General features: G+C 39.9%; 1 protein-coding gene across 6 annotated transcripts in view; it reads left to right on the forward strand.

Moving 5' to 3' along the window:
• The first annotated feature begins 123 nt into the window (after nt 1-123).
• Nucleotides 124-20,665, forward strand: part of DARS2 (aspartyl-tRNA synthetase 2, mitochondrial) — a 29,080-nt gene continuing 8,538 nt past the window's right edge. For 3 of the 6 annotated variants that reach the window (XM_047840804.1, XM_047840806.1, XM_047840808.1), the window contains exons 1-12: nt 124-831; nt 1,497-1,596; nt 3,275-3,341; nt 5,570-5,671; nt 6,068-6,163; nt 8,376-8,499; nt 9,150-9,196; nt 11,395-11,501; nt 12,288-12,357; nt 13,772-13,951; nt 15,519-15,626; nt 16,963-17,025. In XM_047840804.1, the coding sequence (XP_047696760.1) occupies nt 708-831; nt 1,497-1,596; nt 3,275-3,341; nt 5,570-5,671; nt 6,068-6,163; nt 8,376-8,499; nt 9,150-9,196; nt 11,395-11,501; nt 12,288-12,357; nt 13,772-13,951; nt 15,519-15,626; nt 16,963-17,025 (1,188 nt within the window). In that variant the 5' untranslated portion in view covers nt 124-707. Of the gene's footprint in view, nt 832-1,336; nt 1,391-1,496; nt 1,597-3,274; nt 3,342-5,569; nt 5,672-6,067; nt 6,164-8,375; nt 8,500-9,149; nt 9,197-11,394; nt 11,502-12,287; nt 12,358-13,771; nt 13,952-15,518; nt 15,627-16,962; nt 17,026-20,665 lie in introns of all 6 variants that reach the window. The other 3 variants (XM_047840810.1, XM_047840807.1, XM_047840809.1) reach the window with 3 other exon arrangements.

The following is a 20,665-nucleotide window of genomic DNA, read 5'->3' on the forward strand; positions in this document are numbered from 1 at the left end:
TAATCGCGCGAAGTTAAGTCTTCAGCGTTTTTCTATCTACGCGAAGCTTTCCTTCAAATTTCCGCCCATAGTAAACATGGCGGCGGCAACTCTGCTCTGATTGGTTGAACTTGGGTGCTCGCGGAGCCGAATGAGAAGCGCTAGGCTCCCAGCAGTGATCTGGGTGTGGGTTCGGGCTTGAGAAGGTTTTGTGTTTGGGGTTTGCTCGCCCTCCCTTTTTTTGAAGACCGGAGGCCGGCCGCCAGGTGTGGGCGATTTGAAACCTGAGGCTGAGTTCCTGTTTTCCGTTCTGCCTGCGGGAACCTTTGGGGAAGCGTGGAAGGAAAGGAAGGGCGTGCGCTTGGTGACCGGCCCCTTCCTTTGCTTGGTCGCGGAGTCCCACCCTGCCGTGCTGTGTGGAATGGTTTTCGGCTCTTCTGGCCGCAGTTTGGTTTGTTAGAAGTGGAAACTGATGCATTGAGGGTGGAAAAAAGGTCTTTCCCCTATCCGCTCTCCAAGGACGCTAAAGAACTTGCAGATTTGTCTAGTTTCTAGACACGTGTACTGGAATGTTCAGCGGAAAATGGCTTAAATGTTGGAGAAGAGAGCAGGAACTGCTAGCATTTTAAGGGATTTGTGTATATTTCCTAAACTGACTTTTGACCACCATCCAACACCGGCAACTTGGGATTCGTAAGCGTCTCTCGCCATCCTGCTGCGGTTCCAACATGTTCTCCTCTTGGTTAAGTCGGCTGTGCAGGGGTTTATCCACACCCACCGGAAGGGTCACCCACCTGATCCAGGGCTCTCTCTCCAGAAGGCTGATGCTCAGTTCACAGAGGAGAATTCCAGGTTGAAAGCAGTGAAGAGCTCTGTCCCCTAAACAGTATTTCCTGTTCTCTACGGCCGGAGTGCTCTTACTCCGTTTTCCTGTAGACTTAACTGGATATCCTTATGTGTAGAGACAGATCACTCACTCCTTCCTGTCTTATAATGTAGATTTTCCCCTGGAGTTAAAAACAAAACAAACAAAGCAGAAAAGTAACCACATGAATTCTGCTTTTAGCTGATGGTACTAATAAAAAGGATTCTTAAAAAGTTCTTTAATATTTGAGAATATCTTGAATAGTGTTTTCTAGTGTACAAGTGACTGGTGTCACTGTAGATTCATACTAAAGCCATTTACCGTACCATCAAACTAATGTAATTCCTAAGGTCCGATTTGGGGAAAATGTGCGCTATTAAGAATAGGGTTAATTTTAGGTCTTAACGCAAATGCTATCTGATCAAATTTAGATTTCCTAAGACAGGGCAAAATTTACATTAAGACTATTAATTCACTTGGCTTTTGACACAGTTGCAGGTAAATCGAATAGTGATTGAATCAAATTACAGACTTCCAACTTACTTTGTAAGTTTAATTCATTGACATGAAATACCTAAAATGAAATAATTTAGGAGTCTTTACTGTTAAGCAATTCACAAATGATCTATTTTTAATCTTTTCTGCTTTAAAGAATTGAGTAGCTTTGTTGCTCGGACCAACACGTGCGGAGAATTGCGTTCTTCTCACTTAGGCCAGGAAGTCACCTTGTGTGGATGGATTCAGTACCGAAGGTAAACTGGCTTAAGAATTCCTGGTGGTTGTTTTCCCCCCAGTCAGTTCCAAACTTTTATTAATTTTCAACCAGTCAGAACAGTACAAACTTTGTAGCCCCTGCAGGATTCTCACAATGCATTCAGTTTCAGGGTTGTTTTGAAAGACCCAAATAGAGTCACTGGCATGACATCTGTTGAAGGGTGTAATAACGAAGCGTGTTCCACTGGACTGAATGTCCCTTGGCTTACTAAAGTTGAAGAGTTCCTAGGACCAGTAATTGGGAATGGGCCAGCTGGTAAGCTTCATTACCATGAAAAAAGCTTATTTTATTCCAAATTTAGGTAGAGAAAAACCCTAAAAGGATAAACAGTGATTCCTTAAGATTAAAGCCCATTTTGTTGTTCATCTCTGTATTCCAGCATGTACCTGAATAGTACATTAATTCACAATGAAGAGTTCCAAAATACATAGATTGTGTGGACTTCCTAAAGAATGTGTTCCAAATGGATGGATATTTGACCCATACATTTGGTGACTTTATCTCCTGAGCTCAAAATCTGAGGAGGCTTTCCGTACCTCCACCTGGTACTAAGGGCAGTATGAGAAATGTAGGTTGAATGCTAAAATGTTGGAATTTGAGGGATCTTTTGATGGTTTGTAGAAGTATTAAATTAGTAGTTGGACCTCCTCTAGAAATTGTATCTTTTATTTTAAGAGAAGAGTTTAGAAGCACCTGGGTGGCTCAGTTGGTTAAGTGTCCAACTCTCAATTTTGGTGCAGGTCATGGTCTCATGGTTCATGGGATCAGGACCCATATTGGACTCTGCTGACAGCACGGAGCCTGCTTGGGTTCTCTCTCCCTCTCCCTCGGCCTCTCTCTCTCTCTCTCTCTTTCAAAATAAATAAATAGACATTAAGTTCTTTAAAAAAGAGAGAGAAAAGAGTTTATACTGCTATATTTCAAAAATGACCAAGTAGATATTTTCAATATCCTAAAATATATTCTTTGGATTTTAATATGTGGAAAGTTCCCAAATTTAGTAAAATTTTCTTATAAAGACTTAAGCCAGTGAAAATTAAAAATTCGCCTTTTGGGGCACCTGGGTGGCTCAGGTGGTTAAGCGTCTGACTTTTGATTTCAGCTTAGGTCATGATCTCACAGTTGGTGAGTTCAAGCCCCACATCAGGCTCTTCTCTGACAGTGCAGAGCATGCTTGGGATTCTCTCTCTGCCCCTCCCCTGCTTGTGCACTCTCTCTCTGTCTCTCTCTCAAAATAAATAGATAGATAGATAGATAGATAGATAAATATGCAAGCCATCTGGATAGCATTAGTAAGCTGTATGTATATCAGCTAAAAATTGAAATTGAAAATGGAAATTCTGGGGTGCCTGGCTAGCTCAAGTAGGCAGAGTGTGTGACTCTTGATCTCAGGGTTGTGAGTTCAAGTCCTGCCTTTGGCATGGAATTTACTTGAAAGAAAAAAAAGAAAAGAAAATGAAAAGTCGGGTTTTTTTTCCATTAATTAGCTACATAGATAATTGCATGAATGTAGCTAATGAAAGCACATAATTATGTATTATAAAAACATGGAAAATTGCATGGGGTTTTTTTTTTGTTTGTCTAATTTGTTTTGCCTGCTTACATTTTGGGTGCAGAGATTTTATCTTAACATGTTCATTTTCTTCATTGATCAGGCAGAACATCTTCCTGGTGCTAAGAGATTTCCATGGGCTTGTTCAAGTTGTCATCCCCCAGGATGAGGTAATAGTAGGTTTCCTACTGTTGTCTGAAAGCCTCTTTGATGCTGTGGTAGAATAAGCTGAGTATGTCGGAGGTTTTAAATTCAGAAGTTTATTGTTAATGAAACTGAAAACTATCATAAGCAACACTAAGACAAATGACCAACTGGGAAAAAATATGTGCAACTCATATCACAAAGGGCTAATTTCTCTAAAGGGCTACTTCAAATCAAAACAAACAAACAAAAAGACCAGTGAACCAGTAGAAATATGAACCCAGCATATGAAAATAAAATTTATGTAAAAGAAAACGTAAGTGGCTTAATAGGCATATGAAAATATGTTCAACCTCACTCATAGGTACAAAATTGTGAATTAAAACTACACAGAATTGTCATTAAAACTGGATGGATAGCACACTGTGTTTGGGAAAACAAGTACTCATACATTCTTGTGGGGGAATACAAATTGGCACTAAGTCTACAGAGGGCAGTTTGCCAATATCAAATTAGTAAGTGTTTCAAAACATTCATTTCATTTCCAGTTAGTTATCTTACCCCTAAACTTACACAAATGCAAATGACATAAATACAAGGTTCTTCATTACAGGAATTTTTTGTTTTTAATTTTTTTAATGTTTATTTTTGAGACAGAGAGAGACAGAGCATGAGCAGGGGAGGGGCAGAGAGAGAGGGAGACGCAGAATCAGAAGCAGGATCCAGGCTCCGAGCTGTCAGCACAGAGCCCGATGCGGGGCTCCAACCCACGAACCACGAGATCATGACCTGAGCCAAAGTCAGAGGCTTAACTGACTCAAGCCACCCAGGCACCCTGTTTACAGGAATTTTTTTTAATGTTTATTTATTTATTTTTGAGAGAGAGAGAGAGAGAGAGAGAGAGAGAGAGTATGCATGAGCAGGGGAAGGATAGAGAGAGAGGAAGAGAGAGAATCCGAAGCAGACTCCAAGCTGTTAGCGCAGAGCCCGATGTGGGGCTAGAACTCATGAACTGTGAGATCATGATCTGAGCCAAAATCAGGAGTTGAACATTTAACCGACTGAGCCAACCAGACACCCCAGGATTTTTTTAATAGAAAAAAATGGGGGAAAACCTTGATGCCCCCCTAAGAAGAGACTCCTATAAGAAGTGACGTACATCGCTATAGCCATAGAAAAAAGATGAAAGAAACTATGTGCTGATCTGGAAAAAAATCCAAAATATATTGTCAAGTGAAAAAAACAGGATACAGAAGAGCACGTAGAGTCCTATTACCTGTATAAAAAGGGGTGTGTATGTGTGTTTGTTATGAAGTGTTCCTTCATATGAAACAATAATGTAAGTTTCTGGTAACAATGGATACCTCTGGGGAGTGGGACTTTTACTGTATATTTATTCGTACCCTTTGAATTTTGAGCCGTGTGAAGGTACTACCTGCTCAAAAAATAATTACCATTAAAATTAGATGAACTAAAAATGCCCATGTCAGGGGCTCCTGGGTGATTCAGTCCATTGAGCATCTAACTCTTGATTTCAGCTGAGGTCATGATCTCACGGTTCATAAGTTCCAGCCCCACATCGGCTCTGCACTGCCAGTGCAGAGCCTGCCTGGGATTCTTTTTCTGTGTCCTCTCTCTCTGCCCCTCCCTTGCTCACATGCACTCGCTCACTCTCTCTCATTCTCAAAATAAATAAACATTAAAAAAAAAATAGCTCATGTGATACTTGTTGGGCAATATTGGTTTCTCTTGTAATGTTTACAAATGCTTGTATACCTAAGAAACATACGATTTATTCAGCTCTTAGTCTTTGAAGTAAGTGAAGAGCAGTGAATTGTCTCTCAGGGATGAGGATCCAGAGCATAGCTAACCCAGGAGAATTCCTTTCATTTGGACTCCCATTATTGCTATTGGATTTAACTGCCCCCAAGACTAACTCTGGAGACAGTTGCCTTAAAAGTATGTAGGAATTGTTTACATCCATCATTCTCCTCATTTTCCTTTAAGGAAAAAATTTTTAAACTCTTACCTAATAGTTTTACTGGCTGTGTTCTATGGAGTCAAAATGGGGATGTCATTTACCAAAGTCTTTAATAAAGTCATTAAGGGCAGCCCCAGGATTTATGGCAGTATTTAAGGACAGTAGTTAAGCCGTGAGTATTTCTATTTCCATAAACCATAGACTACTGTAGTTACTACGTATTCCTTTAAGTTCATGTGTTCATCAGAACTGTTTTCCTCTCTTATTCTATAGTCCGCTGCTTCTGTGAAGAAGATTTTATGTGAAGCCCCAGTGGAGTCTGTGGTGCAAGTATCCGGGACGGTAATTTCCCGACCTCCAGGACAAGAGAATCCAGTGAGCAGTTTAGAAACCGTGTATAAATTTGACCTGTATATATTTGCACTGTCTGCACATTCAGCAAGAGACTGAGCACCTGCTAGACATCAGGCACGAAAAGCTCTGCAAGTTCTACGAATGATCCTACACATTCCAAATCTTCACCACAAACACACACCTGTGCAGATAGTCATGTTAAGACATCTGTTAATGAGCACATCGACCACAGACATGCATAAGAATGTCAAAATCTGGCACACACATTTATGCTTTGGATTATGTGCTCTAAGCACCTACACATTTTACATATGTAAATGTAAATAAGTGCTTGTGTCTTACAGATGTTCACTGTGTACATGTCCTGATGAGTGATTTTTTAAACATAGGTCTCTTCTGTCTGTCTCTCTCTTTAAGAAAATGCCAACAGGTGAGATTGAAATCAAAGTTAAATCAGCTCAACTTCTGAATACCTGCAAGAAGCTGCCCTTCGAAATTAAGGACTTCGTGAAGGTGCCATCCTTTGTTATTAAAAAATAATAGAGTATCTAGAAAATGTTGATAACCAGTAGTGTTTTCAGAGTTTTTAAAAGAAAAAGTTTAAAACACAAAATCAAGTGTTTTATTGTAGCTGTATTGTGAAGTGTTCTTTTTCTTTATAATCGTTTTTTTTTTTTTAAGTTTATCTATGTATTTTGAGAGAGAGAGAGAGAGAGAGAGAGAGAGAGCGTGCAAACAGAGAAAGTATCCCCAGCTCCACTAACAGCACAGAGCCTGATGCGGGACTCAATCCCACAAACCGTGAGATCATGACCTGAGCGGAAATCTAGAGTCAGACGCTTAGCCGACTGAGCCACCCTAGGTGCCCCTGAAGTATTCTCTTCTATTCCTCTGTGAACTGTTCTGAAATAGCAACAGTGCATTAAGCTGTTGCAGTTCCTAAACACCCATGCTGCTTTTTCAGACAGCTTGAAACATGGTTCTACCTTTAAGACTTGAGCTGTTATTTTCAAGTTTTTTGTTGCTTCTGTTTTACATTTTGAAGGAAAATTTGTGTCAAGCTTGGAAATAGTCAGATGGCATGGGGGGGGATCCTGCATTTTTAAGTTTAAGCCTCTAACAGTGATAAAACATTTCCTTGGGGCGCCTGAGTGGCGCAGTCGGTTAAGCGTCCGACTTCAGCCAGGTCGCGATCTCGCGGTCCGTGAGTTCGAGCCCCGCGTCGGGCTCTGGGCTGATGGCTCGGAGCCTGGAGCCTGTTTCCGATTCTGTGTCTCCCTCTCTCTCTCTGCCCCTCCCCCGTTCATGCTCTGTCTCTCTCTGTCCCAAAAATAAATTAAAAAAAAAAAAAAACATTTCCTTGACTTCCCAAGCATATAAATCTGATTATTGCAATTTAGGATGTTCTTTGCCAAAGTTTGAGAGGCTGTTGGAGCTAAATAGCTCTGGGGAGTACACCCAGATAATCTGGAGCTTTGTCACAATTATTTACAGTTCTAGATGTATATACATCTAATTTGTAAACTGATCTATGAAAAGGTTTTTAAATTGATTGCATAGTCACTTAGTGTTACATTTAAGTTCTCAAAACTTAATCTTTTAAGTAGAAAAAGCAATATAATTACAGGGTTGATCTTTCTGTGGGGGAGGATAAAGGAAATCCAGTTTTTCCCCCACCTAAGCTTTCAGAACGAAGTGACAGTTCTTCTATTATCAAAGAAATAAGCTATTTGAGGAAAAAGGACTTAAAAAAAGTTGTCAGCACAGAGAGAGATGCAGAGATTTACAGGCTTGAAAATAAGATTTACAGGCTGAATGCAGTTCCTATGCATTCAGCCATGGAGATTCTGTCCCCTTGCATTTCTTCTACCTGTAGTCCAACTCAGGTGATAATGTCATAGCTGTTTGCACTCTGCTGTGTATTTAAAAAAAATTTTTTTTTAATGTTTATTTTTGAGACAGAGAGAGACACAGCATGGGCAGGGAAGGGGCAGAGAGAGAGGGAGACACAGAATGTGAAGCAGGCTCCAGGCTCTGAGCTGTCAGCACAGAGCCCGACGTGGGGCTCGAACTCACGAACTGTGAGATCATGACCTGAGCCGAAGTCGGAAGCTTAACCGCCTGAGCCACCCAGGTGCCCCTGCTGTGTATTGTTAAAAGATCTTTTAAGTCTTCAAATATTTTTTTCAAGACTCAACTGTGGGCTTAAATGAATGGATAAATGTTTAGTGAGAGTAGGCAAATTGCAATCAGTAAAAGGTAACAATAATAATAGTAAAAAAAAAAAAATGTAAAATCTATGCTAGTAACAAACTTAGCAGCTGTCAGAATTAAGAATGGTGTTCTAGAGGCACCTGAGTGGCTCAGTCGGTTGAGCGTCCGACTCTTGATTTCAGCTCAGGTCATGGTCCCAGTGTCCCAAGGACACAAGGTTGTGGGATTGAGTCCCAAGTTGGGCTCCACACTAAGTGCAGAGCCTGCTTAAGATTCTCTGTCCCTCTCCCTCTCCTCTCTCTCCCTCTAGCCCTCTACCCCTGCTCATTATCTCTCTCTCTAAAATAAAGGAAATGAAATATAAATAAATAAAAAAGAACGGTGTTGTATTTATTCACGAATGGTAGAAACTAAAGATAAAACTGAAGTTTTTGAAAAGTCAAGCTCTGCATTAAATATCTTTTTAGTATTCAAAAAATGTTTGAACATAAAACTCTTTAAATTTGTTTAGAAAACAGAGGCTCTTCGTTTGCAGTATCGCTACTTAGACTTGCGCAGTTTCCAAATGCAGTACAACCTGCGACTGAGGTCCCGGATGGTCATGAAAATGCGGGAATATCTCTGTAATCTACATGGTAAGGGACACCTCGATGAGCTTTTCAGCATGTCTACTGTTTTCGTCAGCAGTTTCGTCATTGGGTCTCATGTTGCCAGAGGTCTGGAATTCGTTTAATGTGTAAAGCAGTTTTTGAAGAAAGTTTTATTTCCAAGTGTTGTGTCTTAGAGCATAATTTAGCTCTCTATTAGGTCACAAATACAGCCCTTTAAAGGTGTTGTCTTGAAGGTGGGACAGCCCTTTGGCTGTTATCTCTAAGTTTTCTTAATTCTTTATCATGCTTATACTAATTTGTTAAGAGCCCAGAAATGTCCTGTGAATTAAACTAGACTCTTCATTCAGTCCTGGGTTTTTTTTCCTACTATGTTTATATTATTTTTACTATACTAGCAGAACATTTAGAAAACCAAAACAGTTCAGTAGACAAGAATCCATCAAATAGTTAGAATTATTTCATGACAAAAGTGTCACTTTATGAACCAAATAGGGTTTTATGAAAATTTTCAGCTTCCTTATTGGATGTGTGGAAATCAGTATTCAGTAGGCATGGTAACTTATTTCAGTCAAAATTCCTAATTAAAATGTAGCCTCAGATTTGTTGAATTGAATCGTAGACAACATATTTGACAAATTCCTATGTGTTAAATTCTGATGCTTCTCTCTTTTTAGGGTTTGTGGATATAGAAACACCAACATTGTTTAAGAGGACTCCAGGGGTATGTATATTCCTTAAATCAGCCTACTAACAATATCCTACTAGTTATGAAATTGGACCACTTTTTTATATTCACTTGGCTATATTTTTTCCATATATTTTACTGCCTCAAGATGGTCATATTAAGTAGGTTTGAGTGCTGTTTTTTAAATTTTTTTTTATGTTTATTTATTTTTAAGAGAGAGAGAGACAGAGCACAAACAGGGGAGGGGCAGAGAGAGGGAGACACGGAATCTGAAGCAGGCTCCAGGTTCTGAGCTGTCAGCACAAAGCGTGACTCAGGGCTTGAACTCATGAGCCATGAGATCATGACCTGAGCCAAAGTCGCACGCTTAACCGTCTTCCACCTAGGCGCCCCTAGGTTTTGTTAAGAATTGAGAAAGTTGGGGGCCCCTGGGTGGCTCAGTTGGTTAAGCGTTTGACTCTTAGGTTTCAGCTCAAGTCATGATTTCAAGGTCATGAGATTGAGCCCTGGCTCTATGCTGAGTGTGGAGCCTGCTTTGGATTTTCTGTCTCTCTGCCCCTCCCCTACTTGTGCTCTCTCTGTCTCTCTCTCCCTCCCTCTGTTCTCTCTCTCTCTCTCTCAAATAAATAAATAAGCATTTCTTTAAAATTAATGATAATGAATTGTTTCCTTAAAAATAAACCCCTTGTTCATTAAGAACTGATATTTTTTTTTTAACATTTATTTTTTGAGAGAGAGAGAGCATGAGCGGGGGAGGTGCAGAGAGAGAGAGAGAGAGAGAGAGAGAGAGAGAGAGAGAGAGTCACAGAATCTGAAGCAGGCTCCAGGCTCCGAGCTGTCAGCACAGAGCCCAACATGGGGCTTGAACTCACGAACCATAATATCATGACCTGAGCAGAAGTCAGACGCTTTACTGACTGAGCCACCCAGGCGACCCAAGAATTAAAATTTCTAAACATTGGTATTTACTCTATTTATACAGTCTATGGACTTATAAAACTGTAGTTTAATTTTAAAAAGCAGTCAGTGGGGTGCCTGGGTGGCTCAGTCAGTTGAGGGTCTAACTCTTGATTTTGGCCCAGATCATGATCCCAGGGTCGTGAGATTGAGCCCCATGTTGGGCCCCACACTGAGCGAGGAGCCTGCTTGACATTCTGTCTCTCTCTCTGTCTCTCTGTCCCTCGACCCCACTTGCACTCTCACTCTCTCTAAAATAAAATTTGAGGGGCACCTGGGTGGCTCAGTCGGTTAAGTGTCTGGCTTCAGCTCATGTCATGATCTCATGGATTGTGAGTTCGAGCCCCACGAAGGGCTCTGTGCTGACAGAGCCTGGAGCCTGCTTCAGATTCTGTGTCTCCCTCTCGTTTCCCCTCCCCAACTTGAGCTCTCTCTCTCTCTCTCTCTCTTTCTCTCTCTCAAAAATAAATAAACATTTAAAAACTTTAAAAATAAATAGGTAAAATAAAAGAATTTTTTTTAAAAAAGCAGTTAGCAATTATTAGAAAGGAATTGCACAAAATTCTTTAAGCTAGTAACAGAATTCGAAAATCATTTCAACAAGCATACATTTATTACCTACTATGTGCAAACATAGTTTAAAGCCTACTATGTGCAAGCCTTTTGGGGGACTAAAAGATAAGCAAGAAATGATCTGTCATTGATCTTTTTTTTTTTTTTTAATTTTTTTTCAACGTTTATTTATTTTTGGGACAGAGAGAGACAGAGCATGAACGGGGGAGGGGCAGAGAGAGAGGGAGACACAGAATCAGAAACAGGCTCCAGGCTCTGAGCCATCAGCCCAGAGCCCGACGCGGGGCTCGAACTCACGGGCTGCGAGATCGCGACCTGGCTGAAGTTGGACGCTTAACCGACTGCGCCACCCAGGCGCCCCTATCATTGATCTTTAGTTACTTTTTTTTTTAATTTTTTTTTCTTTTAATGTTTATTTTTTTCTGAGACAGAGACAGAGCATGAGTGGGGGAGGGGCAGAGAGAGGGAGACACAGAATCAGAAGCAAGCTCCAGGCTCTAAGCTGTCAGCACAGAGCCCGATGCGGGGCTCGAACTCACAAACCGTGAGATCATGACCTGAGCCGAATTCGGTTGCCTAACTGACGCCCGTCCTCCTAGGCTCCCCAATCTTTAATTTCAGTGATGAGCTGAGGTATTAACTTCCACCAGGCCTTAGGTTTGATTTTGTTAACAATATTTCTGCTCTCCTTCTCTCATTAAAAGGGTGCAAAAGAGTATGTAATACCATCCAGGGAACCTGGAAAGTTTTATTGTCTCCCTCAGAGTCCTCAACAGTTTAAGCAGCTTCTGATGGTTGGTGGTTTAGACAGGTGAGCTCTATTGCTAGTAGTTCGTTGTCAGAAAAAGAAGGGGAGGGAGGTGGAGAGGAGAAAAGGGAACACAAAATATCTGATCTCTTAAAAGAAGTTAGGAAATGTGTGAGCATTTGGAAAATACTTGTAAAATACCCTAAACATTATAGTTGTTATTGAGTAAAGATTTTTTGGGTGGCCACCATATGCAAAGCTCTATGCTAGTAGATGTGCAGGGAATTAGAAACCAAAAAGAGTAGGTTTCTCTCTCCAGAAGTTAATGAATGTAGTAAGACAGAGTAATAAATAAAACCAACTGTGATAGACCCAAAAATAAGTTTGTTAAGGGTTGCAAACTTGGTGTAAAGAGGTTTGAAATGATATTGTTTTGGGAAATAGGAAAAAAATCTTTGTGGGCGAGGCCTTCTGGGATAATGTGGGGTCCCAGCAGATGAAGATGAGAATGGGAACGGCCTGGCACAAGCCATGGAGCAACAAGTGTTTCACTTTGGCCAAAGCAAAGCAAAGAGCGTGTGTAAAGCACTATAGACTGCCTTGCATGCCAATCTAATATATGAATATCAGAAGGTGCCCTTGTATATTTTTAAGACAACGTATAGTTTCTTGTGGGTCTGCTGTATATCTGCTTAGGTTAGAGCATCATAAAGAATTTTTAAATTTCTTATGTTCCTCCAGGTACCATTATTAATTTATTTCATAGACTGCCCTGCCATGAACTTTTGGGGAAAAGTATGTGTATCTTCCTAGAATCATGCCTCAAATCGTGCTATTTTTCAATTGTAGATATTTTCAGGTTGCCCGATGTTATCGAGATGAAGGTTCGAGACCAGACCGACAGCCCGAGTTTACTCAGGTACTAAGTTATGTTCACTTTTGTCTCTCACTTACTCAGCCTTGCTATGGCCACGCATTTCAAGACCGGGCCGTAATTTCATACACAGGCTATACCTTGTTCTATTGCACTCCCCTCTCGCATGCTTCATGGACATCGCCTCGTTAACAGGTTGAGGGTTGTGGCAGCCCCGTGTGGGGCAAGTATCCGCACCGATTTTCCAATGGCATTTGTTCACTTTGAGTCTTTGTGTCACATTTTGGGTAATCCTTGCAGTATTTCAAACTTTTCATGAATATTATATTTGTTTTGGTGATCTGTGACCAGTGCGACTCACTGAAAGCTCAGATGATGCTTAGCATTTTTTTTTAGCAATAAAGTGTTTTTAATTAAGGTGTATACATTCTTTTAGACATAATGCTATTGTATACTTAATAGACTACAGTATAGTGAAACATACCTTTTTTTTTAAGTTTTATTTATTTATTTTGAGAGTGAGAAAGACGTTGGATAGAGGGGCAGAAAGAGAGGGAGAGAGAGAGAATCCCAAGCAGGTTCAGCACTGTCAGCACAGAGCCCGATGTGGGGCTTGAACCCATGAACCGTGAGATCATGACCTGAGCTGAAACCAAGAGTTGGTAGCTTAATCAACTGAGCCACCCAGGTGCCCTAAACATAACTTTTATAGACAGTAGGAAACCAAAAAATTAATTTGACCAACTTTATTGTGATATTCACTTTCTTGCGGTGGTCTGGAACCAAACCCACAATATCTCTAGTGTATGCCAGTGCTTTACTGCTCATTACATTTATTCATCAGATGTTTAATTAAACTAACCTGCAGTTGAGACACTAATGGTTTAATTTTTGATCTATTCCATATGTCCGCTTTATAAGGAGTATAGTCATCAACTAAGAAATGCCAGAGATTCCAACAGTGTTTTAATGGCCATGGTAGGATAAAGTTCTTAAAACAAATCTCGTACGTTAAGAATCAACAATTCTGTATGTTGGTATTTAATCTGTCTAATCTTTGGACTCATCAAATCTATCATGATTTGATTGTTGTATGATACCATGTTAATCAGTATGGTGAAGTGCAAAAATCATAAGCTTTGGAGTTGGCCAGACCTGGAATCAAATGCAGCTTCACTATTTACTAACTGCATGTACACAGGCAAGTTACATAGCCTCTCCCAGCCTTCAGCTATGAGAATAGCGACGAGAACTAAGCAAGCTGATATTTGTAAAGCATTCACACAATGCCTGACATAAAACAGATGTACAGTAATATTTGTCCCCCCAACTTTCATCCACGCATTAAGTATTTTTATGCAGAATCCTGTGGTAACTTGAAACCAGAGAAATATATAAATATGTACATATTAATATCATGGCTGTTTAAGTTAGTTTCCATATGTTATTTTGGTTTCAGATTGACATAGAGATGTCTTTTGTAGACCAGATTGGAATCCGGAGTCTAATTGAGGGCTTGCTCCAGTATTCCTGGCCCAGTGATAAAGATCCTGTGGTGGTTCCTTTTCCTTCTATGACTTTTGCTGAGGCATTGGCCAGCTATGGAACTGATAAACCTGACACTCGCTTTGGGATGAAGGTACCTCTCTTCACTTTTCCAAGACTCTGCCCCACATAGTCCTAGTCTTTTAAACCACTTTGAAATTTACAACAAATTACACACTCTGTTACATTTTTTGTTGTTAATCTTAGCCTTGTTACCAAGCTACAGCAAGAGAGAATAATAGCCCATTAAAACTGTAGTAATTTTTTTCTGTCTACTGTATTCTAAGACCCATTTCTAAGAGCAAGGTTCTTGCTATAAAGTTTTTATTACTGAGAATTTATTAATTATGTGGATGTTAGCGGTAACTTGAAAGGAAAAAAAAAGCCCTATTCTTTCCTCTTCAATTTTTCTTAAGCTAAAATGACACTTGGAAGACAGATGATTAAGAGTTATTCTTTTTTGGCGCGCCTGGGTTGCTCAGTCGGTTAAGCATCTGACTTTGGCTCAGGTCATGATCTCACAGTCCATGAGTTCAAGCCCGCGTCGGGCTCTGTGCTGACAGCTCAGAGCCTGAGCCTGCTTCAGATTCTGTGTCTCCCTCTCTCTGACCCTCCCCCATTCATGCTCTGTCTCTCTGTCTCAAAAATAAATAAACTTTAAAAAAAAAAATTTTTTTTTAAATAGTTATTCTTTTTCCCTAGCCTATAAAGAGCTCAAACATATGGAAATGTTTATTCAAAGTATCAAAATCTACACATTTTTAACTAAGGGTAAGGGTCGTATTTCTATAGAGCAGTTTCCATTAGCAAAGCCTCTCATTCATTTGCTCTTAGGAGCAGCCCTTCATGTCTGTCATGCTGGTGACATTTCTGTATCCCATTTCTCAGTGTACATTCCTTAGAAGTTGAAGTTCTACTTCGTCTATAAATAGATAGCATTAGGATGTCTTAGGATGAAAAATATATAATATACAAAGTCCTAACTACCAGCTTAACAGCTGTCAACTTCACCACTCTTTATTTCTTCTTTTGTAATGTGAAATAGTGATTCTTTTTTTAATTTTTTTCATGTTTATTTATTTATTTTGAGAGAGAGAGACAGAGAGAGAGACAGAGAGAGAGAGAGAGTATGTGGGCACACACGAGTGGGAGGAGGGCAGAGGGGGAGGAGGAAGAGAGAGAATCCCAAGCAGGCTCCACACTGTTAAGCGCAAAGCCCAGCTCAGGGCTCAAGCTCATGAACCATCATCAACCGTGATTTTGAGCTGAGATTAAGAGTTGGATGTTCACTCGACTGAGCCACCCAGGTGCCCCTGTTAAGTCAGACTTATTAGGTTAAATTCTGGCTCTGCCACCCACCAGCTGTGTCATCTTGGCTGATTTAGTGTCCTCTCTGTGCCTTGGTTTCCTCATATGTTACATGGGAATAATGAGAATACCTATCTTAGAATCTATTGTACTGATTAAATCAATTAATAATAATGAATAATACATTAGAATATTAACCCTTGTCATGGTGCCCAACGCATGGTAAACACTATGAATGCACTCTATAAATGTTAATAAGATCTACTGGGTTCTTTAGAATCTTGTTTGTAAACGTTTTTGAGATAAAAATCACTTCACTTTTTACTTACCCTTTTTTGTTGCCCATTTTATAGATTGTAGATATTAGTGATGTGTTCAGAAACACAAAGGTTGGATTTCTTCAAGATGCACTTAGTAAACCCCAAGGAACGGTCAAGGCCATATGTATCTCTGAAGGAGCAGTAAGTCATGTACAGTTCTGTTTCTCTAGAGCGTATATTTGGGAAGTAGATATGTTCAACAGTGGCACATTTAAACTTCAAGAAGAACAATTCTTTTCATAAGAATATATATTTTCATATGAAGTCTAATAGTGTCCCCAAAATTGTAAGTGGAGAATAAAACCTTGTGAGTATGAGTTTACACTCCAGATCTAGAGGTTTTTTCCTTCCTTTTAAAAAATGCCGTAAAGTACTCCTCTACTTCGTCTGGGCTCATTCCCACCAGTGATGAGCATGAAATCGTGTTCATACCCTGTCTCCAGCCTCAGTTTATCCAAAGGTTCCCAGCCCCTATCAGCTCCAGCACTTGCATGTTGGTTCTCAGTCTTTCCAGGGCTCTGGTCTTGTCTGCGTTCAGACAGGGGAGGAGAAAAGAAGTGATGCTGTGAAAAGCAAAAGACGAAAAACAAGGGCAGGAGAAGGAATGATTGGTCTAGGCGAACACTGACCCTGAAGCGATGAGACACGCCTGTTTTCTGGAGTTAGCGCACCTGTGCTGAACGTAATTTAATAAGAGGGGTTCCAGAAGTACTTTGAAGAAAATTACTAGTTTGAAAGACTACTCATTTATATACTGGAGCATATTAGTGTATTCAAAATGGGAATGAGAATTCAGTCTCATTACTTTTTATTCACCTCACGTTTAGTGGAAAGTAATTTGTGTCCATACTCTAGACATAATGAATGTGTCCAGGTAAGCTCAGTGTAACGTATATTGTGTATTATTATTGTTTGCCTCGATTTGTGTATGCCCGGTCTTCCCCATGCATATTATAAGAAGTGTGGGGTTGTGAACCATGTCTCCACCTTTTTGTGTCTCCCATACCTAGTCTAGTGCCCCAAGAATATTAGTTATGATGATGGTCAGAGCGTCTCACTTAGAAAGCTTGATGATTTAGATGATTTAGAAAAAGTAAGATATAAAAAGCATTTTAAGACCTGAAATAAGCAAATTCCGAGTCCTCTTTTTGATCTGAAAGTTATTTTTTCTTACACAATTCAGTTGTAAAGATTCGTTTTGAACATTTACCCTCCATATCACACACACAGGATCTTCTGTGGAATACATTCACAGCCATTTCCAGTGAGGCCTGCATAATTGCGGGGGGGGGGGCGGAATGTTAATAGGCCCTGTTACAAGCTTTAAAATTTTGTCCCTTGGAAGCAGAAACTAAACTTCTGTTGAATCCTACTATTGCGATGGAAGGACACAAAATATATTTGTATCCCATTTGATATCATAGACATGTTTATGAAGCCGTCATTTTGTAAGCTTACTTTGATTTTCTTTCATCAGAAATACTTAAAAAGGAAGGACATTGAGTCTCTTAGAAAATTGGCAGCTGACCATTTTAATCAGGTAAGGATTTAATTGCAACAGTTTTTTTCTCTTTTAGGGATACAATATTTTTAATAATTGTTAGAGCTCTTATACAGTCATTAGTTTTGAGGTCTTGTTACTTCAGAACATTTTTTGTCTTTTTATTATTGTCTTTTTATTACTAAAGTTAATCCCAATTCACCATTAATCAAAATGTGAAAGTTCAACCATAGTTTTTAAAATAAATGTGGAATTTAGGGCACCTGGGTGGCTCAGTCGGTTGGGCATCTGACTTCGGCTCAGGTCATGATCTCATGGCTCGTGGGTTCAAGCCCCACATCAGGCTCTGTGCTGACAGCTCAGAGCCTGGAGCCTGCTGCAGATTCTGTGTCTCCCTCTCTCTCTGTCACTCCCCCACTCATGCTCTGTCTCTCTCTGTCTCAAAAATAAATAAACATTAAAAAAAATTTAATAAATATGGAATTTTAATTGAGTTAGGAGTAGATTAGAGCCCCATGTGCCCAAGGTTTGAAAGAAAGCCTGCATTCATTGCTCTTCCCATACCCGTTTTAAAATCCGGAATACACCTTTGACAGACACATGTGTGTTCTTGGCTTGGTGAATGGTAGGACTGAACTATGGAGGACCGGGAGTGGGGGATGGGCCTTCTTACCTTGTCACTGGACCTGTTGATGGCCTCAGCCCTTTCAGAATCAGTAACTTTAAAAATAATCATGCTCTTGGGGCGCCTGGGTGGCGCAGTCGGTTAAGCGTCCGACTTCAGCCAGGTCACGATCTCGCGGTCCGTGAGTTCGAGCCCCGCGTCGGGCTCTGGGCTGATGGCTCAGAGCCTGGAGCCAGTTTCCGATTCTGTGTCTCCCTCTTTCTCTGCCCCTCCCCCGTTCATGCTCTGTCTCTCTCTGTCCCAAAAATAAATAAACGTTGAAAAAATAATCATGCTCTTTGGGTCATTGGTTTTCTGTGATATGCTTTACAGAAAACATTCTAAATACGAGAAGACTATGTTCATCATAGTATCATTTACAATAGGAATAAAATGAAATTATATGGGAATGATTAAATAAAGTAAACTCAAAGGAATTAAAATTGCTTTTTATTTTTAAGTTCATTTATTTTGAGAGGGAGAAATCACGAGTGGGGTAGGGCAGAGAGAGAGGGGAGAGAGTCCCAAGCAGGCTCCGAGCTATCCGCGCAGAGCCCAATGTGGGGTTCAAACTCAAGAACCGTGAGATCATGACCTGAGCCAAAACCAAGAATTGAATTCTTAACCAACTGAGTCACCCAAGTGCCCCTAGAGTTGTTTTTTAAAACTTTGTCTCCAAAGAGTTTGTAGTATGGAGGTAATGTTCATGTTGTAATGATTTGTATGAAAAGGAAAATACAGAATTATATAAACACTGCTCATAACCATGTAAAAACACAGTATTTGTGGGGCACCTGGATGGCTCAGTCAATTGAGCAGCTGACTCTCAATCTCAGCTCAGGTCTTGATCTCAGGGTCATGAGTTCAAGCCCCACATTTGTCTCTGCACTGTGCCGGAAGCCTACCTAACACACAAAACAAAAACTCACAGTATTTGAGTATTGAAAATGGACTCCCCACTCCTCCCACCGCCATATCATACCTCAGGCTTAAAGGGATTTGTCGATAAGAAAGAAAAAGATTAGGATAATGATTTCTAAAATAGGTCAAGGCAAAATGACAAAAGTCAGAATAATATAAAAAGCTTTTCATAAAGTTAAATGAGTTTAAAGAATGATCCATTACATCTCGTTGTTCTTTGACGTAGAAGTTTTTTTTCTTTTATGAAATGAGGTACTAGTAGATAATGTTTTAGGTTTGTTTTATGCCCTTGAAAAAATTCAAAATTGGCAATTCTAGATCTCCCAATTTTGTTTCTTCACTTTTATCTTTCCAGTGTTTGAAATCTGTATCTAGAAACCACAGGATCAGTAGCCTTTAGTTGATAGAACTCTTATTAAATTTTCTGCTTTTCCTCTTCTTCTCTTTTCCTCTTTTCTTTTTTACTTTTCTAACTTCCTGAATTTTTATAGAAGAAATGGGCACTGCTTCTGTTTTTTCAATGTATTTATTTACTTATTTATTTGTTTTTAAGTGTTTATTTATTTTTGAGAGAGAGAACATGCGTGTGATCAGGGGAGGGGCAGAGAGAGGATAGGGGACAGAGAATCTGGAGCAGGCTCCGTGATGACAGCAGCGAGCCCGATGTGGGGCTCGAACTCATGAACCATGAAATCATGACCTGAGCCAAAGTTGGATGCTCAACTGACTGAGCCACCCAGGCTCCCCTGTTTTTTTCATATTATTAATATATTCTAACTTGGCTTACATTTGTAACATGTGTATGAATTAGCAATATGCTACATGCACATAGGTAAAAACACAAATGGTAAAGAAGGATTAACAATGAGATGCAATAAGTGTTTGCTCTAGCTCATGCCACTTTAGACCCACTCCAACCAGAGTGCTTCCATTTTTAGATATGTATCTACATACTGCCTTTTTTTTTACTTCTCCATTTTGAACTTTATCTGTTAACTTCCTGCATGAGAGACGCAGCTCCCATACACAAGCCACACCTAACTACTCTGTACCTTCTGCACAGCTGTCTTTCTGACCTTTTCTTCATCCTGCTTCTGAGTTGAAGCCACTTTCCCTGGATCCCAGATCTTCCTCTTTCTTATTTGTGCTGAGGTAGATTCTCAAGTAACTTCCAGGAAGGCAGGCAAGAGATAAACTTGCTGGTCCAAGAATGTCTTTATGTTCAAAACCTCACATTTGATTGCTGATTTGACTTTGGTATAAAATCCTGAATTCGCAGCCATATCCCTTTAGAGTAGTGCTGTCCAACAGAACTTTCTGTGATGGTGGAAATGTTTTGTATCTGCATCATCCAATATGGTAGCCACTAGCCAGCATAGGTATCCAGTGCTTGAAATGTGGCTGGTATACCTGAGGAGCTGAATTCTTAATTTCATTTCATTTCAATTAATCTCAATAGGTACCTGTGAGTGCTGGCTACTGTATTACCCAGCAAGCCTTAGCTTGTTGAAGGCATTGTTTTTTTCTCTTGTACCTGTTGTTACTGATGAGAAGCCTGATGCTTATATGAATTTATTCCTTTGTAGCAAACCTGATAGTTTTCCTTTGGAAGCATTCAGCCTCCTGATTGTTCATGTTCTGAAATTTCAGTTTGTGTACCTTTGGGTCATTTTGCATTCAGTGTGTTGTACTCTAGAAGCCAATGTGATGGCTCATGTCTGTCATCTGTGGAAAATTCTTCTAGTACTAATTGTTTTGACTTCATCATTCTCTGTAGTCTTTTTGGAATTTCTTTGATTTGTATTCGGACCTCCTTTTGTAAATTGTATGTCTCTTTTTTTTCTGTGTCCTTTCCCTTCATTCTCTTTGTCCTTTTCATTTGAGAGATCTCTTCAACTCTTCTGTTGAATTCTTTGTAACCAATCATTTTTATGTCCCAGTGGCTGTTTCTTGGTTTTTTCCATCATACTTTATTCTGCTTTTATTGGTAAAGTATATTTTTCACTGCCTTTGAGGATTCAGGCCTTACTCCTTTGGTCCCTAAATTATCTCTTTCCTTTCAGGTCCTTTTTTTTTTTTTTTTTTTTTAAGTTT

The sequence above is a fragment of the Prionailurus viverrinus genome, chromosome F1 (assembly GCF_022837055.1).
Source record: "Prionailurus viverrinus isolate Anna chromosome F1, UM_Priviv_1.0, whole genome shotgun sequence".
NCBI lineage: Eukaryota > Metazoa > Chordata > Mammalia > Carnivora > Felidae > Prionailurus > Prionailurus viverrinus.